At 59.0% G+C, this 22,876-nt stretch overlaps 1 protein-coding gene across 1 annotated transcript in view; it reads left to right on the forward strand.

Annotated features, from left to right (window-relative positions):
* Positions 1–628: 628 nt before the first annotated feature.
* KLF13 (KLF transcription factor 13) overlaps positions 629–22,876 on the forward strand; it is a 42,327-nt gene continuing 20,079 nt past the window's right edge. The window contains exon 1 of the mRNA XM_062205006.1: positions 629–1,453. Within this exon, the coding sequence (XP_062060990.1) occupies positions 907–1,453 (547 nt within the window). The 5' untranslated portion in view covers positions 629–906. The remainder of the gene's footprint in view (positions 1,454–22,876) is intronic.

The raw sequence follows: 22,876 nt of genomic DNA on the forward strand, positions 1-22,876 counted from the left end.
TTCGCGCCGCTGCCTGAGGCGAGCCGCCCCCTCGCCGGCGGGGCTGGACAGAGACAAAAGGGCGCCCTCCGGAGCGCTCGCCAGCCGCGCGGGGCTCCACCGAGGCTGTCGACGCACAAAAGCTCAGGCTGGGACGCGCCCGCCGGAGTCCCCGAGCCGGGGAGCGGCCCCGAGCGGGTGCACCCAGCCCGCCGCCCTGGGACGTCGTGCGTCAGCGCGCCCCGAGCCGGCTCGCCGCCGCCCCCCCTCCAACGAGGGGGCACGCCCACTGGGGCGCGCAGGCCCCGCGGCGGGGGACGCCCCTCCGGCGGCCCGGATTGGTCGGGCCGATTGCGCACGGGCCAATGGCACTCGCGCCTGTCCCCCGGCCACGCCCCTTCCCAGGGGCGGGCGCGCGACCGCTCCGTGCGGCCGGTGCGCGCTCCGGGATCCCCGCCCCCTCCGCGCGCTGCTCCCCGCGGCCGCCGCCGCCCGTAACCTGCGCCGCCAGGATGTGGCTGGGGGCTGACGTCGGGTCCAGATGTGGCCCCGGCCCCGCCCACCCTCGGGGCCGGGCCGCCCACACCGAGCCGCGGCGCGCACGGCGGCTGTCCCGCCTGCCACAATGCGCGGCGAGGCTGCGGCCGCGGCTTGACGTCGCCGCTCGGCATCCTTAGCACAGGCCGCCCCCGAGGCCGCGCGGAGCTCCCTGGCCCGCGCCCCCCCATGCGCTCTCGCCTCGGTGGCCGGCCGGGCGGACGCGGAGCCGCGCGGGTGACGGCAGACAGAGGCGGCTGCGCGCCCAGCCTAGCCCAGCCCAGCCGAGGAGAGGGCGCGCCGCGCCCCCGCCCCCCGCCCGCTCTCCGGAGGCCGTGGGTGCGGATGCGCGGCTGACGACTCGCAGCGACCAGCACTGGAGCCCGCAGCATGGCAGCCGCCGCCTATGTGGACCACTTCGCCGCCGAGTGCCTCGTGTCCATGTCCAGCCGCGCGGTCGTGCACGGGCCGCGGGAGGCGCCGGAGCCCCGGCCCGAGGGTGCGGCCGCCGCCGCCGCCGCCGCCGCCCCCGCGCTGCCCCGCGCCGACGAGCGCCGCGACGGCAAGGACAGCGCCTCGCTGTTCGTGGTGGCGCGGATCCTAGCGGACCTCAACCAGCAGGCGCCGGCACCCGCCGCGGCGGAGCGCAGAGAGGGGGCCGCGGCCCGCAAGGCGAGGACCCCGTGCCGCCTGCCGCCCGCCTCTCCCGGCGGCGAGGGCGCCGCGGCCGCGCCCCCCAGCCCCGCGTGGAGCGAGCCCGAGCGGGAGCCGGCGCCCGCGGGGAGCGGCGAGCCCGGCCTCAGACAAAGGGGCCGGCGGGGCCGCAGCCGCGCCGACCTCGAGTCCCCGCAGAGGAAGCACAAGTGCCACTACGCGGGCTGCGAGAAAGTTTACGGGAAGTCCTCGCACCTCAAGGCGCACCTGAGAACTCACACAGGTCAGTGGGCGGCCCGGGCCCCCCGAGCGCGCGGGCCGGGGGCCACGCCCCCCGGGGCGGCCAGGGCCGCGCCCCGAGCTCGCGCGGCGCGAGGCGGCTCCGGGCCCTCGGAGCCGGCGCCCGCCCGGCGACCGCGCCCCCGCCGGGCACGCCCCCTCCCCGGGCGCGCTGGGGCGGGGCCGCGGGGGCGGATGGCGTCATCCGGGCCGGAGCGGGGACCCCGCCCAGGCCGGGGGGCGGTGCGGGCAGGTGCGCGCGCGCCGCTCGCGGCGGGGGCGGCCCGGGCGCGGGGCTGGGGGCTCGCAGCGGGTGTCCGGCCGGCCGGGCGCGCTCTCGGGGTTGGCGGGGAGGTGCGCGCCGGGCGAAGTTCACTCCGGGACAGGGCTCTCTCCGGCCACTCGGCACATTTTTCGCTCTCCTCTTCCTGTAATTTTTCCAGCGCTCTAAGGTTTAATTTGTCGTAACCGGAGCCGGCGGCCGCGCTAGCCGACGCGGGGGGCGGTCCCGGGTCCCCGCTGCCCGCCCGCGGTTCTTTGTGGGCGCCCCCGCCCATCCGGCCGGCGGGGCCGCGCCCGGCCCGAGGGGCTGCGGGGCGGGCGGCCCCCGCTCTCACCTGCCCGAGGCCGGATGCGGGTAGGCAGCACCTGCGCGAGGGTGGCCCCGCGACGGCACGTCCCGTCGCCGACCCGGTGGTTTGTAGTTGATTAATCCCTGGGTGTGTTTTTCCTATTTTCTTTGATTTTAACGCAAAAATGCAAACGTTGGACGGATGGCAACTACCCATCCCGGTTCTGGTTTACATAATTAACGCGGTTCCCTAGAGCTCACGTGCGATCCTTGGCGACACTTAAGTTCTCCATCTCCCTGGCAGGTACAACACTTGGCTCTTCATGCCGTGACTTTGTTTTCGAGGGCTGTGCCTTTTCCTCCGTGAAATAGTGCACAGCCCGATCGAAACGGGTAAAGTGCACCTTCCAAACCCTAGAAGAGAGGGCCCCTTGCTCCCCGCACATTGGGAGCCCAGCAGGCCGGGCTCTGCAGGTGCGGAGCCCCCAGCCACGTGGCAGGTGCGGAGGTTGAGGGGGGACGCGGGTCAGAGTTATCGCAGTGTGGGCCCAGTTGCGGGTGGGATTAGGTTTAGGGTTCAGCTGGGGTGAGCGGCGGCGAGGGTGGGTGCGGCTGTGGGGGAGGGGCGGCCTGTTCGGAACCTGGAGGACCCGGGAGGGGCTGAGCTTGGGGAGTGGCTGGGCGGCGAGGTCCGCCTGTGGCCGGCGAGGCTCGAAGTGGGCGGGGACGCCGCTGCAGGCCGCCCTCCGGCCGGACCGAAGTATCGGCCCCGAGAACCGCCGTGGGCGGGGCCTCGGCCGGGGGACATCTTTCTGGTCGGCTGGCGCTCTCCTTCACTCTCAGTCGGCCCATGGGTTGGAGAAAGAGCCCGGGGCGGCGGAGACCGCAGCCTCCCTCGTGGGGTGAGGGCCCTGCCCTCGGAGCTCCTAGGAGCCCAAGACAGGCTGCGGCGGGTGGAACCGGGCCCCTGGGTGCTTGCGGAGAGCCTCTGGGCCGTCTGAGACGTGCAGGGACCTGAAGCTGGGGGCTCTGGGCGAGGAGTGGCTGGCGGGGCAGAATGCAGTCTCCCAGGCCCCAGGTGCCAGCCTATACAGCGAGTAGCCTGCAGCTTGGATCCGCGGCTTAGCTGGTGCCCTAGGTGAATCCGGCTGTGAGAGTCGCACATCCCAAGAAGCCACCTCTGGCCCGAGTCTGGTTCAGCCCTGATTCAGGGCACTTTGGGAAGCCCTATTCCTGCCCTTGCTCAGGTACGCAGAGTATAAGTGACTGGTGTTGGTAGGGAGAGCAGGGGCACCCACGGGAGGAGGAAGCTGCCAGGCTGGCCCCTGAGGCCAGGCTCCCGAGGCTCCGTGGCTGTCAGGTCTTAGGTCTGCAGATGGGGGATCCCCCTCCCCCACCAGGCACCATTGTGATTTCTTTGCAGGGGGTGAATACCAAAGCCACCTTAGCAGGGAAGGTGGCTGGCAGGTCTGTGCTGTTTAGCTCTGTGACCAGGGAGGGGGGGTCCCCACATCCTGCAGCTTGGTGGTCTCCACCCAGACCACCTGGACAGTCTGGAGGAAATGAGGTCACGCGTGTGTGCATACGTGCTGCTGAAGCGAGCACGAGGTCATGTTAAGTGAAAACCCTTTGGGAAGTACACGGTTCAGCCTTGCTTCTGGGGACACCTGGCGTCTTTCTGCCCCAGCTCTGTTCTCCCCCTCCCCCACCACACCCCAACAGCTGCTTACCAAGAGCTGTCTGCTGGTTGGCTGTGTGGCCCTGGGTTCTGTGATCTCTCTTAGTAGTTACTTGGTGGATAGGTTACCTCTCATGTAGCAGTAATTGTTGATGTAACAAGGGAGTGGCAAGACAAACCAAAGAAGCAGGCATGTTTGCCGCGCAGGCCACGTGGTTCCTCAGACCTGGGGAGGTTGCTGAGACTAGCTTTGGGGAGTAGGAAGACCAGGGGCTTTGCTGTGGGAATTCCAGGACTTGCAGAAGGCCAGGTCCGACGGCCAAGTCCCGAATCTGAGGATCCCAGGTGGTTGTCGCCGGCCTGGCAGAATGGCCACTCCGTCTTCCTTGGCAGAGTACCTGTTCCCACCAAGCATTGTTTTCCGGTGCTGAGAGCCCTCCTAGTTGGGCCAGGGGAGGGGGGAGTGGTAGGAAGATGGGTGCCCTGCTGTGCTAGCCCTGCCCCCCCAGACCTTGAGTTGTGCTTGTACCCCCATACCCCCATGAGGTGGGGGTGGAGGGAAAGTGAGATCAGATCCCATTCTCTCAGCCGCTTCCTGGGGCAGTTGGGGCTTCTTGGGGCAGTTTGGGTGGGCTCGGCATAGCCCTTGGCCTCCTGGGGCAGGGATCTGGTCCTGGGCGAGATGGTTGTTAAGGAGTCCTCCCGCAGCACGCTGGCCTTAGAGCAGACTCCTCACAGGTGCTCCTTGTCCCTTGGAAAGGCAGCCGGTCAGTGGTCAGCGCAGAGGGTGACTGGGTGGGATCTCCTTTCCCAGGGCAAAGCCCTGCTGGAAACTGGCTAGTGCTTTGTCCAAGGACACGCCCAGGCCAGTGGCTCTCGCCCCTGCACCCCCACAGTCCCGGGTTGCCTGTAGGCCCCGTTGTGAAACTGAACAATGCAGAAGTGTGTGGCGGCAACTTGCCTGCCAGGCTTCCACCCCAGCTAACCAGGGGACGCCATATGCTGGCCTGCCTCTGTCTCCAGACCTTGGGGATGGGTTTTGGTGGATGTGTGCACGTGCAGCCTCATAGATACTTAAAAACACCTGGATAGGATGGTAGCAGGCATATTCCCAACAGGCTTTTGTTGGGTGTCTTCATTTTTGTCCACGGCTGCAGGGCTGTTCCCAGGTGTGGCTATGGCTGTACTCATTCACCTCTCACCTCTTCACTTGTTGGAAGGACAGCTGTGTGGCTGCATTTTTAGTTCTTGGCTGTTACGTGCTGAGCAGCAATAGGCTCTGGGGTGGGTGTGTGTGTGTGTGGGGGGGGTGGCACAGAGGAGCTGGTACTAATTTCAGTAGAGTTTCCTCTGCAATTTTTTGCCAACTCTTCCCTGAGACTGCACTTTCTCCACTTTTTTTAAAGTGTCTTCGGGGCTAGAGCAGTGAGCTCCCTCCCTACTCTGCCATCTTGGAATCTCCTCCACTCATACTTCTGTAAAGAAACTTTTTTTTTTTTTTTAAATTTATTTGACAGGTAGAGTCTTAGACAGTAGGTTTAGACCTAGCAGTGTCACTGGTAGTGTGGATGAATGTTGGTTAATTCTGACCTGAAGATATTGTGTTGATTTAAAGGGCACAGTGTCTGGTTGGGTTTTTTGGTATTATGTTTTTAAAGGAAATGGCCTACAGCTTTGAATCTACCATGTGCTGGGGAAGAGACCTGCTATGCCACTGCACTGCCTTTTGAAAAAGTTATACCTCTCCCAGTTCTTTGGCTCTTAGGAGAGTATTGGAATCAGGATCCCTATTGAAAACATTTAAACATCAACAAAACCACCCGCGCCTTCAGGCTTGCTCCGAAGGCCTGCCAAGGCCTGGCCGTTGTTCTTTTTTTCCAGAGTCTGGGAGCACGTGGTGGGCGCTGCAGCTGTTAGCTGTGGTATCTGGGCACATGGACGCTGGTGTGGGGCCATCCCACCCCACCCTCTCTGGCTGACAAGAATGGAGGCTGTCCTGCCTGAGTGAGCTGATAGGACCACAGCTTGCTTAACCAGAGGCCCTGGGTCTTCGAACACAACCCTGGGCTGGGCCCATGCCTTCAGAGCAGGGGCCGTAAGGTTGTAGCATCAGAATGGTCTTGTGACAGCCAGTGGTGCCTTTCAGTATGTTTCTTTTTTTTTTTTAGAACATTTTTTTAGAAAAAGGTTTATTTATTTACTTGAAAGCATGACAGAGTGAGAGAAGGAGAGGGAGAGGGAGAGGGAGAGAGAGAGAGGTCTTCTATGCTGGTTCACTCCCAAGTGGTCATATAACAGCCAGGGCTGAGTCAGGTCGAAGCCAGGAGCCAGTCATCTGGGTCTCCCATGTGGATGGCAGGGACCCAAACACTTGGGCATCTTCTGCTGCTTTTCCCAGGCCATTAGCAGGGAGCTGGATTAGAAGTGGAACGTCGAGGACAGGAACTGGTGCCCTATGGGATGCTGGTGTCACAGTCAGTAGCTTTACTCCCTGTATCACAGTGCCAACACCCTTTTGGTCCTGTTTGCTCTCACCATATACACAGTGTAATCTGGTTGGTTGATTGGTTCCTAGATATGGCAGATTAAAAGTAGGATGGTGAAGCTAAAGGCAGAAATGGAAACAAAGCAGCAAGTTACTAATATCCGTGCCTGTGTATGCATGTGCGTGTTAGATATGACTGAAGAGGAGCTGGCATTGTGGCATAGCGGATAAAGCCACCGCCTGCAGTGCCCCCGTATGGATGCCGGTTTGAGTCCTGGCTGCTCCACTTCCAGTCTAGCTCTCTGCTAAAGGCCTGCGGAAAGCAGCGGAAGGTGGCCCAAGTTCTTGGGCTCCTGCCACTCACGTGAGAGACCTGAAGGAGATCCTGGTTCTGCCTGGCCATTGTGGGCATTTGGGGAGTGAACCAGCAGATGGAAGATCTCTGTCTCTGTCTCTCCCTCTCTGTTTGTGACTCTACCTTTTAAATAAATAAAATGAATAAAAAAAATTAAAAACCAAAAAGTTGTAGATTGTACACTCAGCGGTCACAGTCATGTCATAAGACTTGTAGACTGCCTGATGGGGTTTATGTGAAGCTATTCAAGTCTTTACGAAGAGTCTGAAGTAGACACTGTCTTGACCACTCTTCAAAGAAGGAAACTGGGGTCACATGGGCTGAGTACGCCCGTGTCGGGTGTACCCCAGCTTACCACTGCCACGCCTGTCTGCACCACGCTGCAGGTGACGGCAAGTGAGCCAGGCCTCCAGCCTGGGCATGCAGCTTCCCCCACTGATTTTCCTTTCTCTGACATGTGAAGGGAGCCCCGCGGTGCACATGTGTATTTCTTCCAGGAGAGGCGTTGGTTAGCATTTTACTGTATTTTTCTGCCTATCTCCCTTCCCTTCTCTCTCTTAACAATGTATTTCCTCTACCTTTAAATACTGTATCGTGTCAGATGTATAATCCGTGGTACTCAGGTTCCCTGATGCTCTCGCGAGCATCCCAGTGGGATTTGGGATCCTCCTGTTAGTCTCTCCTGGGTTCAGTTTGCCTGGTCAGTTTCCTTTCGTCTGGAATAGTCCATCTTTAGGTTTGGATCTATTGTTACATTGGCATCTGAAAGGTCAAAGCCAATTGTCCAGGCCCAGCTTAAACAACTTCCAGTCAGCAGCGTGACCCAGGTGAGGCTTGGTGCTTCCATCGCTGGGCCCTTGCTGTGCCGTGGGGTAAGGTGGTGTCTGCTGCGTTCCCCTATCTGGAGGAACGGCTTCCTCTTGATCCTTAACCTGGGGCCTCAGGCGGATGCTCAGGGATGTGGTTTTTTTCGGTGGGTCAGGGAGCTATGTGAGGGCAGGTGCTCATCTGTTCATCTACAGATCTTTGGCCCCCTCTGCACCTGGTTGGTTTCTGCTTCATCTTCCAGCTTCTTTGATTGGACAAGCGTTGGTGTCTGGGTTGTTATGGAAGCCTGTGAAGGTGGCAGGACAGCCCCAGAGACGACCCCTAACTTCACGGAGGATGAAAGTGTGGCTGGGTGGCATGTTCGGCCAGCTCAGAGAGTCTTTGACAGCATGTGCTTAGACCATCTGCACCCTGGCTATGTGACCACAGGTAGCCTGGGCAGGGCCTACAGCCAGGGACACCCTAAGAGTCTTGGTGAGTCTGTGCTTTCAAGAAATAAAAAACAAATATTGTCTTGAGTTCACACACCGGAGCCTGTTTTTGTTCTAACCCTGATTTCTGGCTCAGGGTTAGATCCTAGTAATTGTGCATCTGTGAGTCAGCTCGTGGGAGAAGGCATGGAATTCCCTCCATTGGGGCTAGGGCCCTGGTAAAGAGGCCCTCTCCCACACCCCTTTCCTTCTCTGCCTTCCACCCTATTCCCTTCCCCTCCTGGCACGAGGCTGGGGTGTGGTCGTCACTTGCTGATGAGCTGTGTGTGTGGTGGGGGCAGAGCCTTGCTGCGTGTCCAGTCCGTACCAGCATCCTTCTGCACGGTCAGAACCTCCACAGGTTTTTTTTTTTCTTTTTTGGTTGGGGGGAGTTGATTCTGTTTATTGTTCTCCTTTTTAGAAGTTCACACAAAAACACTTGCTAACCAGGAACTTGGCCATGCTCTGTGGCCGTCAGCCAGTCTGTCCCAAGGTGACCCGTGTGGAAGAGCACTGGGGCTTGATGCCTCAGATGAAACATCTGTAAGCCTCCGCTTTGGGGCGAGGCCCACTCTGAATGGGTGGGTGACCCTCCGCCCCAGCACAAGGTACAGGCTTATCTCCTTGGAGCCAGGACCCGGGGTGCAGCAGCTTTGCAAGACCTTGGGAGCCCAAGTTAAAAAATCACTCAGCAGAGAGCGCGTGGCGCAGTCCTGCCTGGGGCTCCTATCTCAGAGCGCAATTCCGAAGGCAGAACTCTGGCGCATAGCTATCTCCAGTAGACACCAGGGGGCAGGGGGGAACAAGCCTGGGGAGGGGGCGAGAGTCATGTGGGCTCATCCTGCCCCCCAGCCGAGGTCTGCCACTTAGACATGGGGTGAGGCTGCAGGTGATGACTGAGGAGCCCGGCCAGTGGTCAGGAGCCCTCAGTGGGCTTCCTTGCTTCTGTTTGGAGAGCTGCAGTGATCCCTTGGGGTCCATGATCTTTCCCAGCCTGGCCTTGTTGGAGGACACATCTGCCCTCCTTCCCTGGTAAAGAACACTCATACCCAGTGGAGACTTTGAGGCTTATGGCTGTTTGGACCATGGGAGTGTTGTCGTTCCACAGGTGGGCCCCTGAGTTTCTAAGGTGCCCGTCTAAGGACTGGGGTGCCTGCTGGGGGCAGATCCAAGCTCCGAACTGGAGGGCAAAGGGTTGTGGCAGGGCAGCGAGGGGCTGGTCTGCCCTGGAGACCTTCCAGAGCCCGAGTGGAGGTTTTTGCAAGGGGAAACAGTGTTGGGGAAAGAGAAGGACATGAGTGGGTCTCAAGAGAGGAGAAGGGAGCCAGACCCAGCAGGCTCCTGGGTTAAGGCTGCTCAGCTCATAGGCAAACTGCTCAAAGCTTTGGCTGCAGGTGAGCATCGGGGAGCTGGTAGTGGGCACCAGGGGTACCCCAGAGCATGTTACAGCTGGGACCCCATCTGTGTTCTTGGAACAGGGGATGATCAGCATTGGTGCTGTTGGTTGGAGCCTGAGATGTGAGCGTGGTGGGTAGGTCCCTGTTGTCTTGGTTAATGCTCTGTGTGTACCTCTTTCCTGTTATGCTCCCCTCATCCTCACCTCTGACTGCCTCGTGTGGTTTCCCCACTGCTCCCTGTGGTGTCCTCCCCACCCGGTAGCTTGTGTGAGGTACAGGGAGTGGGTGGGACCCAGGTCTTTCTTGTCCCCTCATAGAGGTCTCTACCTGGAAGGGTTTTTCTGCACTTGCCTGTCACCTGCCTGTCATCTGTAGGGGCAGAGTGGTAGGAGGAGGAGGCCCAGAGCCCTGGTTCCTACAGCCATGGGTGCCGAGGCCAGATGCCCCCACAGCCCCAATGGCTTTCTGTGGTACCCCGTTTGCCAGCATGGCAGCTTCTTTGGAGAATTCTGCTGCTGCTTGGCGTAAAGTGGCAGGGCATTGTCTGGGTGGATCTGAGGCGCTTTTTAGGATACCACCGCTTATCCCGATTGGGCACAGTTTTAGCATTTTGGGGTGGATCGGTGGAGCGGGGAGCCTGCGAGTGCCCACTGTCACAGGCATCCCACTACTGTGCTGGGGACACAGAGGTGGTTGTCCTGACTTGCTGTCAGGCCTTAGGGTGTCCATGACATTCTGCCGTGGCTACTCCCAGCTCTGGTTTGAAGCTGTCCTGAAGAGGGCTGGGCATTCCCTGGTTGCTTGGCCGAACGGTGTCACTCTCCAGTCTACTCACTGTGGTCTGAAAAGCTCCCACCTCTATGCCCCTTTTCCCTGAGCTTCCTCCTTGCCTCGAGTTGGGAGCTAAGAGTTTGAACTCCTTGGCACTTTCAGCACTTGACACCACCTCAGGACACAGGTATTTATGTGTGCACATGTGTGTGCGTGTGCATGTGTGTGCACGTGGTCAGCCGTGCGGCCAGTGCCCTGGACAGTTGTTCCTTTGGAAGCCAGCCAGTCAGAAGGCATTCAGCCCGGTGGTACAGGCGCAGTGGGGATGTTTGCTTCTCCTGGCTCCATGAACCCCACTGGGGCTGTGTCACTTAAAGGCTGATGCCCTGCAGGAGGAGGGAAGGGAGGGGCAGTGTGTGCTTGGCCCTGGCTGTGCAGGCAGGACCCTGGAGCTGAGCCTGGGGTATCTCTTCTCTGGTTCTCTCTGCTCCTCCTCCACAGCCTGGTGTGGGGTCCTGGCTCTGGCCAGGTGAAGGGGTAGGAGTTGTGCTCTCTGCTGCCCAACTCAGGGTCCAGCCTGGCCCCGCCCTCACTTCAACTCCTCTTGTCCTCTCACGTCTGAGCAGTTTGTAACCAGAGGTTTCCACCAGCCCCCATGGACATGGTGGAGAGTGGGGCCCCGAGGGGCTGGAGCAGGGAGGATGAAGGCAGTGCTCCTTTGTGCTGGAGCCGGCTCAGCCTGGGAGACCCCGCGGGGGAGGCTGTGGCTTCCTCCTTCCGCCCGCTGGGGACGCCCTGGCACCCATCCCATCCCGTGGGGTGTTGGGCGGAGGTGACCTGGTTGGCTGTTCCCTGCTGCCGTCAGGGTCCTCCTACACTGCGGAGCTGGAGGTAAACACTGGGTTGCCGTGGCAGCTGGGCCAAGGCGCAAAGTGTTTGCGGCTGGAGAAGTTCTCATTGTCTCAAGTTTCTAGGATGGGTTTCTATTTTGATTTTTTTTTTTTTAAATTAGCTAGAATGACTAAGATCCCAAAATGTCTGACCTGGTTCCTATAATGTCTTAATAAACATTTATATTCCCTTCATAGGGGGAACGTTTTAGTGATCCACTGACTTTTCTTTTAGCCAGTGGCAAGGCAGGGCAGGGGCAGCACAGAGGGTTCCCCCCCACCCCCACGGCTAACAGCAGGCACAGCCTGCAGCCCAGAGCGCTGGCCACAAGCCAGGGACTGGGAGCGCTTATGTAAACACCATACCAGGCTTTTATTGGCTTTGAGCTGATTAAGTTCCATGGAAAATTTCGGGACGATACTTTTCTCCTCTTGGAGTATTAGATGCCCATACCTGGAGCTCCCAGAAGCCATTGGCACAGACCCGTGAGTCTGTCTGAGACCAGGGAGCACCGTCCCCACCCAGGGCCTGATGCTTTCGCCAGGAGCAAGGTGTGAAGTGGTTACATTCTCATTGCTCCCACAGGTGGCCGGCTGCACCCAGGCTGTCCTGGAAGTGGCCTGGCAGCACCTCACCGTGGGTGGGCCCGGCATCAGGTTCTCTGGCCTCGGGTTTCACTGGGCTTCCCTGCTCTGCCTGACAGTAATTGCCTTGTACAGGGTCACCTGTCCCAGCAAGAAGCCAGGTACAAGAAATGACTTCTTTCATTTTATCATCAGTAGGGCTGACTCAGGCCACCCCGGTGAGTGGTGGGTGGTGTTTCCTTTGAGTCACCCTGGAAAGCTACACCCAGGCCTGTTTTCAGGGTCCCCTCCTCTTCGTGCAGGGCTGTTCATCCCCTCCCATGACAAAGACAGGGAAATCATATGCCGAGGGGGGGCTGGGTTGCCTGTGGGCCCTCTAACCACCCGTGGGCGGGCACTTGTGTGGAAAGCGTGTCTCTGAAGCAGCAGCTGTTGTGGTCACCATGGGGCAGGACCCACCTACCCAGCACTAAAGGAAGTGCCCAGGTCTGTAGTTGTTTTACAGTGAGCCCCTGGTGTTGCCTGTCCCTCCCAGAGTCTCCCAGCCTTTCTTTTTCCCTGTTGACCTGGGCGGGCGGGCGGGGGCATCTGTCCTTGGCCCCAGCATCCCTCACCTGGCACCAGCAGCCTTCTTGTCATCCTCGCATCCTTCACCAGGCAGAAGCAGCTCTGCAGGCATGACCCCTTTCCAAGATCTATGCAGAATGTATTTTTTTTGTGTGTGTGTGTATGTGAAGAATTTATTTCATAATGTTCCAGAAAAAACTGAAGTTAAAGGGATTGAAATGCTATTAAAAATTATTTAGGGGGAGCAGCAACTGGCATCCCATATGAGCGCAGGTTGAGTCCCAGCTGCTCCACTTGCCATCCAGCTCTCTGCTGATGCGCCTGGGAAGGCAGAGGAAGATGGCCCAAGTGCTGGGGCCCCTGGACCCATGTGGGAGACCTGCGGGAGTTTCTGGCTCCTGGCCCAGCTCTGGCTGTTGTAGCCATTTGGGGAGTAAACCAGAAGATGGAAGATCTCTCTGTGTCTGTAACTCTGCCTTTCAAATAAATATTCAAATAAAATTTGAAAAAAGGAAGCTATTAGGGAGTCTGGGTCAAGTGACCCCGGGTTGGGCTTTGCTTGTGTCAGAGAAGGCCTTCCTAGTGATGGTGCTGTTGCAGGGGCACAGTAGTAATGCCCCCCTCCCACGTGGAACGGACTGAGCCCTGCCCCAGGTTCTATCTGCAAAGAGGTCACCCTGGCCTCTGGGGATCAGAAGATTGTGGACAAGGCAATCAGCAGGAAGGAGTTTGTATGCAGAATTTATCTCCTGCAGGATGGCTCTCGGGCACCTGAAAGACCTGGCATTATGGCTGCCTTCTCTCTTAGAAAGCAGCAGGCAAGTGAGCAGTTAAGTGGGTGTTGGGTCCTACCACAGGATCCGAGCAGCTCTCCCTGCCCCTGTTCTCCCAGGCCATTCCGTGGCACAGTGAGGGGTACGAGTTTGCCAGCACCACCGTGGTGCGTCTGCCTCAGCTCCTGCGTCTGGGAAGTGCTCGCCTTGGGGTCTCAGGAGGCCTTGGGAGGGTGGCACAGAAGGTGAAGCTGCATCCCACTGTTGTCATGGAAACCTGTTGCCAGGCGCTGGGCTGTGCTCAGACTAGGGAGGGCGGTTCCATCTCAGGTGAGCCTTGTTTGCTGCCAGGTAACTGAGCCTTCCCTGGGCACCAGCAAGTTCTACCTGGCTGAACTGAAACCACCTTGAGGTGAAGGACTCAGTCCCTGGTCACCAAAGCATTCCGGATGCACCCCCTGGCCTGAGGGGGGCCATCCCACGGTGACAGGTGGCAGTGGCAGTGAGGCTATGCAGAGGGAAAGGTTTTGGAGCCAAGTGCATTCTGGGAAGGATTTCAGAGGCCGGTGCCCCACCAGGGGTCCGAGGGCCCCAAGTGCCCTTCTTCAGCCTGAGAACAGAGATCGAGTTGGACGGTTCCCTCCGCCACTGGGCAGCAGCACCTCTGCCTCGGGCACTGGGTGTGCAGGCCAGAAAGCCCAGGGAATCCCTGGGGCCCTGCACTTCTGTGCTCTGGGCAGGCGCTGCCTGCTTGCTCACAGGGGTGAGGGCTCTCAGGAGCTGCGGGCCATCTGCAGATACATTATTTCTTTCCTTTCTCGTTTGGGGGCAGCAGTTGTGTGTCTGCCAGCAGGCGGATGGTTTCCTGGAGGGAAGTACAGGAGTGTGAGGCTGGCTTTGTGCTGCCAGCCCTAGGCTGTGCCCCTTTCCTGCTGGTGCGGCCCTCTTCCTGTCGAGTACTTGGCATCACAATGCTTCCTGTGTGGTCTGAGTGAATCTTTTGAATGACTCTAAGAAAGAGGCTTCCTTTCTCTCTCCTGGCCTCTGATTGTTCCCTGGGGACACCTGTGAAGGTGCTGGGGGTGGGGGCTGTTCCTGGGCCCAGCCCCTTCGCTGCAGGAGCATTTCCAGCAGGAGCCATTTCGGTGCCCTGCTCCTGCGGTCTTGAGTGGATCTGTCCCCGTGTCTGATCTGAGCTGCTGGGTGTAGAGTGGACCTGAGGAGGGCGCTGTGCTGCAGAGCCGCCCTTGAGCTGCCTTCTAGACACCAGCCTGGGGGCAGTGTCATCTCCCCAGTCCTTCCCCACAGCGTGAGGAAGCCGGAGCTGGGGTGGCCCCACTCAGGCAGGATGGGCCCAGCTTCTCCAGGAGCCTCCTGGTCTGCAGCACCTGGCCACAGGCCTTCGGGCTCCTCACCTGCAGGAACAAGGCCTAGAGGACCGATAGGCCGGGGCCTGGGCACTGGTGGCCTGGGCAGGGGCTGCATGCCCACCTGTGCTGTCAGCACTGGCCACAGTACTACGAACTAGATTTCGTGTTAGGTACAGTCTCCAGCCACAGGAGGTGACCTGGGAAAGTTTTCTGTCAGAGCTGCCCAGCTTGGGTTTCTCGACAATTCCCACCTGGACACAGGTCTGCCTGGGCAGCCTCCTTGGCAAGGCCTCAGGCAGACGGCCCCAGGGCACCTTGGGTGCAGTTCGGAGAATCAGCCTAGGTTCCTGGAGCAGCTCAAGGAGGTGCTGGGGCTTCTGCCTCCGTGTCCTGGGAGCCCCACGGGGCCGCCCTCTCGGACATCTCCTTGGGGAGGGTCTCGTGCTGCCGACCTGCTCACACTTTTCCTGTCTCTCCCATGCGTGCAGTCGTGTGTCTGGTGCTCCCCCAACCACAACTACACGTCGCCAGGCAGAGGTGGACAAGCTATGCGAGGCGCTCAGTAAACAAATACTTGAGCGCAAATGGCCTGGCTGTCGGGGACGACCCAACCGCCCTGGGACAAGAACCCAGCCACGCTTCTCCAGCTGCTGCCATTAGCAGCTGCTACCCGTGGGCTCCCAGGCCCTGTCACTCTAGAAGTGTCCCCCCAGCTATGCTCTTGCCTGTGCAGGTGGGAACACCCCCACTCTGCCCGGACAGCAGCCTGCACTGGGAGTGCAGGTACCTGGTCTTGCCCTCATCACCCAGGACTGGCAGGGTCAGCAGAGTGGTCTCTGCCATGGCTTCATCCCCTGCTTTGACCTGTGTTTTCATGCCAGGCCACACTCCAAGAATGGGCTGTGGCTGTGGCAGTGGCAGGAGTGCCAAGGACCAAAGCTAGGACTCCCTAGGCCCCAGCGTGCTCACACATCGGCTCCCTGGAGCCTGGACTGGTGGCCTGAGCCTCCGGGTGCACTGCAGTGGGTCTGGCCCCCAGTGAGAGGGGTTACCCTCCTCTGAGGAGCTGAGCTGAGTCAGGCCAAGAGACCTGTTTCTGTGCCATGTGGGGAGGGAGGCCCATGTCGCCTGCACAAGATTTGTTTTAAGAATGTGGAGAATGAGACCTGTTCCTTGGGTCTGTGGATCTTTCCTAAAAGCTGCAGACTCTTTGTTTTTACCAAATCTCATGGAATTCCATGCAGACTGGAGAGGGTTGGTGGGGCGGGGCAGGAGCAAGGGTGAAAGAGGTTTTGGCCATGGCTCCCTGCTCCCAGGACACTTTCCACACTCTCCTTGAGGACTGTGAGACCCTGCACTGTCCCCAGGCTCACGGAGGGTCCTCCCTTGGCCCCGGATCTGGAGTGGAGCCAGTGGAGTGGAGAGGGGACAGAGCCGCCCCAGAGGGAACCAAGAGAAGACAGGTCCCAGCACAGCTGCTGCTCTTTGTCGTCCTGGGTCACCCACACATCCTGTTTCAGGCTTTGTGCAGGCTGGGCCTGGGGTGAGGGCATCCGGGTCTAGAGCAGGTGCCTTCTGGGTGGTAGAGCCAGGTCCTCTGCCAGATCCCCAGAGGGGCGCCCCTCTGGGCTTCCCGCCTTTGAGTGATGGTTGGGTCTCCTTGCAGTTTGGCCATTGTGAGAAGCAGAGGAGGGAGGTGCCAGCTGGCCCTATCCCATCCGCTGCTCTCTGGACCCTTGCACCATTGGGCCCAGGGCCTGGAAGGGCTTCCCTCCTTTGGGTGCCTAGGGAGCTCTGGGGGTACAGATCCAGGCTGGGTGACTGCCACGTACCTGGGCACGGGCAGCAAGGGAATGATCGGCGGGCGTTGCAGGGTTGTGTCCTGATCCCACAAAGAAGCGAGTGAGTATGCAGAGGGGTGGGTGGATCCAAGAAATCAGGGAGATGGGCTAGTCCTGACGCCCCCCGCCCAGACTCCCTCAGCAGCAGCCCTCCCCTGCCTTCTGAGTCCCGATGTCACCCCACCTGGCCAGTGAGCCCAGCCCAGGGACCATGGCCGCTGTTTCCAGCAGCCATGCCACCCCACCTGGCCAGTGAGCCCAGCCCAGGGACCATGGCCGCTGTTTCCAGCAGCCATGCCCTCCATGCCTGCCGTGTCCTCCCAGGCTCAGCTGACCACACTGGCGCAGGGCTTCGTGCTTTGTTCCACATGCCTGGCTGCCCCAGCAAGCTGCTGTGAGGTCCTTGGATGTCGTTAGCTCTGTGAAGTCACACATGCACTGCCAGCGTAGGGAGAGCTGATGACTACCTGGAAGGCTCCTGATGCCCTCCCTCCACCCCCGCCTTGCCTCTGCTGCCGCCAGTGTGCGCTGGGCCTGGTTCAGTCTAGAGGAAGGGTGTCAGCTGTGAGGGAGTCACCTCTCGAGCACCTGCGTGTGCTGGCCGTGGGGTTGGGGTGTCCCCAGCCTCGTCCTGACGGGGACCCGGGGCTGCGTTGCACAGAATGTCAGCGCGATGGTTTTGGCTGTGTTTCTGGGAAGACCGCCCACCTGTGGCTTCCAGAAAGCACCCTGTGCCTTTCTCTGAACTCACAGCCTCCTCTCCCTCCTCTTGCCGCGTCCAGAGGCAGAGCTTTGGATGGCTGGAACCTTACTCTGGCCGTGTGCCTCAGCTCCTGCCCTGTAGCCACTGGGTTTCCCCTCCTGGATTTTGTTTCTCTAACAATGCAGCTCCTCTGGGGAGGAGTGAGTGAGAGGCGTGGACTCGGGTTCCCCACTCCATTCCCCATGGTGCCGTCAGTATTGGGCTCTTCCTCTTCGGTTCCTGCCTAGACCCTCTGACCTCTCAGGGGCCTTGGGGACTTCCAAAGCCTCACACTGTCCTCCTGTGACCCAAGTCCCGCCAGTGCAGGCCTCTGGCCGTGGCTGTGTCACAGGGCAGCGAGTCACCCCTGCATCCTCATTTCTCTTTCAAAGGTATGGCCTCTGTGTGGAAGAAGAAATGAAAATAGCACCCATGCCTCGAAGTCTCTCAGTTCCTAGCCAGGCACTTGGTGTTGGGGCCAGAGCTCCTGCTGGGCCCCCTTGGGGTCAGCGCCAAGGGCAGCTGCACATGTCGCATAAGGGAGGGTCTGGGGAGGTGCAGGTGGCATGGGTGGCCTGCAGGACAGAGGAGCAGGCTGTGGCGCCGGTGGGCCCACGTGGTGAGGATTTGAGAGGGAGAAGCTGGAGGGCCAAGCAGAGCGTTTGGGTTTGGATGCATCTGGTGTCAGCAGCCCCCACCGGGTAGTGCCTGCCTTCCGAGCAAAAGGCCTCTCTGGCTGAGCCTGGGGGATCCCTGAGAAGAGCAAGGCAGCACCTTCTTGCCGAGACCAGTCACCTCCAGAAGAGGTGTCCTTGGCACTTGTGGATGGGGAGAAGGATTCTTGTCAGTCGGGGTGTGGGCGGGGTGGCAACCTGCAGAGGCCGGATGGCAGACCGTCGACTTGGGCATGCACCCCCGGGCCAGGGAACCCCTAGGAGGCTTGTCTGGGTTGGGGGCACTGTCTTCACCGCAGCCGTGTGGGGTCTGGGGTGGTCTGCTTTGGCTGTGTTGCTCCTGGAGACGGCAAGTCCTTTGGTAGGTCCTTCACCGGCGGGAGCTGGTGCTGAGTTAGGGCAGGAGGAGGGCAGCATGTCTAAAGAAGCAGGTGCTGTGGTGGCCAGGCCGAGGGCACTGTCCTGCTGTGCGGCAGTTGTGTTAAAGACCCTCACTCTTGGTGTTTCTTCCTGACACATGCAGGGTGGGGTCGCCTCTGTCATGGTTACTGTTCTGGCAGAGCTCAGATGTGGGCTGTTGGCAGCTTCCAAGCCACGTACCCTGAAGGTGGTGCCACCCCCACACGGTGAGGGCTGGTGCACTTCCCACGGCTGTGTCCTAGGTGGTCCAACTCCGTCTTCCTGTGGGTCTGCCTCTTCCTGCTCTTTCTGGCGAGTTTCAGTTGTCTCTGAAGGCAAGGTGAGATGAGACCCACACCCCAGGTTTTCTTGTTGGGGGAAACCGTGGGTTAGGTGTGGAGCTGGGATGTGAGCTGGCTTCCCTCGGCAGGATGGGGTGGAGGGCGTGCAGCAGAAGCACCGAGGGTCGACAGGTGCCTCTTCCCCTCTTCCTCACCCTCTCTTTAACTTGGTTTTGTCCTAAAGTGATGCTTAGCTGTGTCAGTCCAGCTTCTGGTGCCTCCATGATGGGAAAAGACACCATGTCTGCCAGCACACACCTGCACACATCCACAACATTGGAAGTGATAGGTTTACTGCAGGCAATTTGCTGATACAGAGAAGCTCAAAGAAGATTGAATGGGCCCCACAGTTTTGCCTCCCAAGAGGGTGGTTGGTTGACCCTGTCCTCATGAAACTTGTGAATTTACAGCTCAGGAAGCCCTGTCTGCAGCCCGAGTGTCACGTGTCTGCTCTGGCCTCTGAGAGCTAAGGGTTGGGCCTGCGCCCCGGGACTCTGTTCCTTGGGTTCCATCTGGGAGCCTCAGTAGCTGGCATTGGTTTGAGTATTGGCCGGGGCCACTTAGGAGACCCCGTGTCTTCGTCCGTTCGGGTCACAGACAGGGTGGCCTGTGCACCGCAGTTCTGGAGCTGAGAAGGCTAAGATCAGGCACCAACGGACTCCCTGTCTTCGTCATGTGGTGGAAGAGGTGGGTCGCTCTCAAGGCGCTTTTTTTTTTTTTTTTCTTTTTAAATATTTATTTACTTTAAAGGCAAAGTTACAGAGAGTGGGACAGACAGATCTTCCATCCACTGGTTCACTCCCCAAATGGCCACAATGGCAGGCTGGACCAGGTAGAAACCAGGAGCCAGGAGCTTTATCCGAGTCTCCCATGTGGTACAGGAGCCCAAGGACTTGGGCCAACTTTAGCTGTTTTCCCAGGAGCATCAACAGGGAGCTGGATTGGAAGTGGGGCAACTGGGACTGGAACCAGCGCTCACTCGTATGGGATGCTGGTGTTGCGGCTGGCAGCTTAATCTGCTGCGCCGCGGCATTGGCCCCTCCGGTGCTCTTACAAGGTGCCTGATGCCACTCCCGAGGCCTCTGCCTTCAGAAGCTCTGAGTGCCCTCCCCCTGGGGTCAGGGTTGTGCACTGGGGTTGTAGGACACAGACACTCAGGTCTTACACCTGGCCTTCTGTCCAGAACACGCAGTCGCCACCGTCTGCACCCAGGGCAGTGCTGGTGCTACTGCCCATTTCGGGACGGGGAGATGCTGCTTTCCCAGGGACTCGCCTGTGTAGAGCATGATGTGGACGTGGTTTGCCCAGAGCCTGGGATGGACTGACAGGAGCCGTTCTGCCCACACACTGGCCCACATGGGACTCGTGTCCAGTTGGGCAGTGTGGGCACAGCAACCCTCTGGTAGAATGGCAGCTGTGTTCGAGGACTGCAGATTGAAAGCCTGCTTGCCTCTAGTTGTGCTGACCCTGGACCTGAGTGTCTGGGCCTAGGCACAACCTCTGCTTAATCACCCCCACTCGTGAGTGTGGCTTGCTGCTTCCTGAGCATGTGGGTGGTGCCCTCTTAGCACCTAGCGGAAGCCCACCAGTCCCTGTGAGGCAGGTGTGGGTCAGGCCTGTGCTACTGCACCTGTGACCCAGGAACCAGCAGTGGGAACTTCAGGTCTCTGGGGGCTGCTCCAAGCCCGTTTCTTCTGGGTCTGGATGGTCCCAGGGTGGGAGGGGGAGCTACAGCTTCTAGGGCCCCTTCTGCCAATGTGAATTCGAGTGTGAATTAATGGAAAGCAGATGAGTTCCGATGTCCCTGGAATCTCACATAAAGTTAAATGGTAAAATGTGATCAGCCTGTGTCCTTGGCTGAACCCAAAGCACTCAGAGTTACTGAAGCTGCCAAGTCCTCGGATTAGCCTTTGCAGAACTTGTGAACGTTTCTCGGACCCTGGAGAGAATTTCTTTGAGCTGGCTGCCGTAGAACTGAGAGGGTGCTCCACTGACACCTCTGGTTTTAAGCCAATGTGCACGTCGCAGGTTTGGAATGGTGTGGGGTCTGCCCAGAGCACAGTGAGTACCCAGGGATCCTAGTCAGGCAGGCTTTGGGGCTGGGGAAGTGGTGGAGGAGCAGAACCCCTCGGTGTCTGTCCACAGCCACATGGTCCCATTGTTAGAAGCGCACAGGCGCTCCCCAGCTGACCCAGCCGAGGGGGCTGTGTGTGACCTTCGTCTCAGTATGGATCTCAGAGAAGAGAAGTGTCTGTACCTCCAGCTGAGGGTGCCTATTGGGCTCTGTATCAGACACTTGAAATTCAGAGCATTGGGAATTACACCTCCTGCCCCCAGCAGAAGAAGTGAGACTGGGGGCTTGGTCCTTCGTATGTTTGACCACTGAGTTTTCAGAGGAAGCAGTGGGATGTGGCATTTAAGGTGGTCTCTGGTCTGACTTCCATGGCGTTTTTCGTGGAGTCTGGGACTTTCTAAGGGACCGGCTCTTTGGTCCAGCTCTCAGACCCTGAAGGATCTGTCAGGTCACTGGGTAGGGTGCAGCCCTGCAGAGGGACCTTAAAGGTGGCCTAGAACAGTGAAGAAGGTAAGGCCCAGCAAGCTCTTAGGTGTCCCCTCGGCCAGGCCTGAAGCCAGGCTCTGTACTCCCTGTCTGGGCTCCCCAAGGGCTGCAGCAGCGGCATCAGTGCCCCATGGACTCCCAAGGCTTTTCTGTGGGAACGTGATGGTTACCATGAGAGCAGGGAGGCGGGGGTGGTGGTGGTGGAGGGCGAACCCCAGTAGACAACCAAGTGCAGAGTTCACCTGGGTCTCCAGGAATGACTTGCCCTCTACCCCAAGTTGAGTCAAGACCTGAGAAACCAAGTCAACAGCTGGAAAATGTTTGATCAGCCCACAGCGCTGCCCTGGGTGTCCACGTGGCATCAGATACGTGTTCCTCTTCTTGCGAGAAGTGGCCCTTCCAGGAGACTGTGGTTGCCTTGCATGCGTTCTTATCTCTGACTGTAACGGTTGAGCGTGGCGCTTAAACATGTTTAGGAGACAGGGAAGTGTCAGGAGAAAAATAAACAGGAGACTCGAGAGCCTTAATCCCACCACCTACAAATCTCTACTGTTAACATTTTTGCATGTGTGTATTTTAATATAAAACTTGGGATCATCCTATACAAGTATTTGATGTCCTCATTTTTCTGCTTTAACATTCCGTCATGACCACATCTCCAAGGCATAACTGGCTTTTCACCTGACCTTTAACGCTTGCCCAGCGCCTTAATCTCTTCGTCTTCAGAGTCCTTAGCTGAGCCCAGGCCAAGAAGCTGTGCCGGCTCCAGTGACTTGCTGGTCTTGCATACCCTGCGAGGGCATCCAGGCTATGTGTGTTCTCATCATTTTTTTTTTTTTTTCTTAAAGATTTATTTATTTATCTGAAACACAGTGACAAAGGGACAGAAAGTATCTTCCATCTGGGACTAGTGGCTCAGCAAGTTAAGCCTCTTGTCTATAGCCCCAGCATCCCATATGAATGCCGATTCCAGTCCTGGCTGCCACTCCACTTCTGATCCAGCTCCCTGCTAATGTGCCTGGGAAAGCAGTAGAAGATGGCCCAAATGCCTGGGCCCCTGCACCCATGTGGGAGACCCAGATGGAGCTCCTGGCTCCTGGCTTCAGTCTGGCCCAGCCCTGGCCATTGTGGCCATTTGAGGGGTGAACCAGCGGATGGAATGGTTGGAAGATATCTCTCTGTCTCTCTCTGTCTCTGTCTCTCCTCTCTGTAACTTTGGCTTTCAAATAAATAAATACGTAAATCTTAAAGAGAAGGGGGAAGAAAAAGGAAGAAAGAAAGGTCTTTCATCTTCTGGTTCACCCTCCAAATTTCTGCAACAGCTGAGGGTGGGTTAGGCTGAAGCCAGGAGCTTCATCTGGTCTCCATGGGGCTGCAGGAGCCTGAGCACTCAGGCCATCCTCTCCTGCTTTCCCAGGCCATTATCAGGGAGCTGGGTCCGAAGTAGAGCAGTCGGGACTTGAAACAAGATCCATATGGGATGCCAGTGCTGCAGGTGATGGCTTAACCTCCTGTGCCACAAACGCTGGCCCCAGTCCTTGTTATTTTCACCATGTGAGTCTGAGGAGCCAGCCAGGGAACGTGCATGTTAGGAGTAAGTTGCCTTCTGGAAAGAGAGTGAATTTGCTATATACCAGCAAGTCTTGAGCACGCCCATGTTCCGCACCTTGGCAGCGAGGGTGGTAAGCAGACAAGGTGGACCCCAGACCCACTGTTCACCTAGGACGCTGGGCTCTGCCAATGAATACACTGCCTCTGGACCCTTGGGCCTGGAAGGGTTGCCGGCTGGCCTTGGATACCCTGGTCTGGAGACCTCGCAGTCCAGGGAAAGGCAGAGGCCTGGCCTGGGGGCTTGTGCCTCTTAGCCCAGCGTCCACAGGAGCTCCTGCACAATACCAAAGGAGCTGGACGAGAGGAGGCGCTCTGGGCTCTGTGTTTCTGCTCTGCAGGCTCCTTTGGCTCCCAGCAGCCTCAGTCCTGCTCAGAAGGCAGACGCGGTGGCACCAGTGAGAAAGGATAGGCTACGTGAACCCTGTCCTGCCTGGCCTGGCTCCGGGCTGTGACAGCCTGCGCCCACCTTCTCCATGGGCCACAAGGTCGGCCGGCAGCCGCAGCAGCTGCCAACGTGAG

This window comes from Lepus europaeus, chromosome 11, assembly GCF_033115175.1.
Source record: "Lepus europaeus isolate LE1 chromosome 11, mLepTim1.pri, whole genome shotgun sequence".
NCBI lineage: Eukaryota > Metazoa > Chordata > Mammalia > Lagomorpha > Leporidae > Lepus > Lepus europaeus.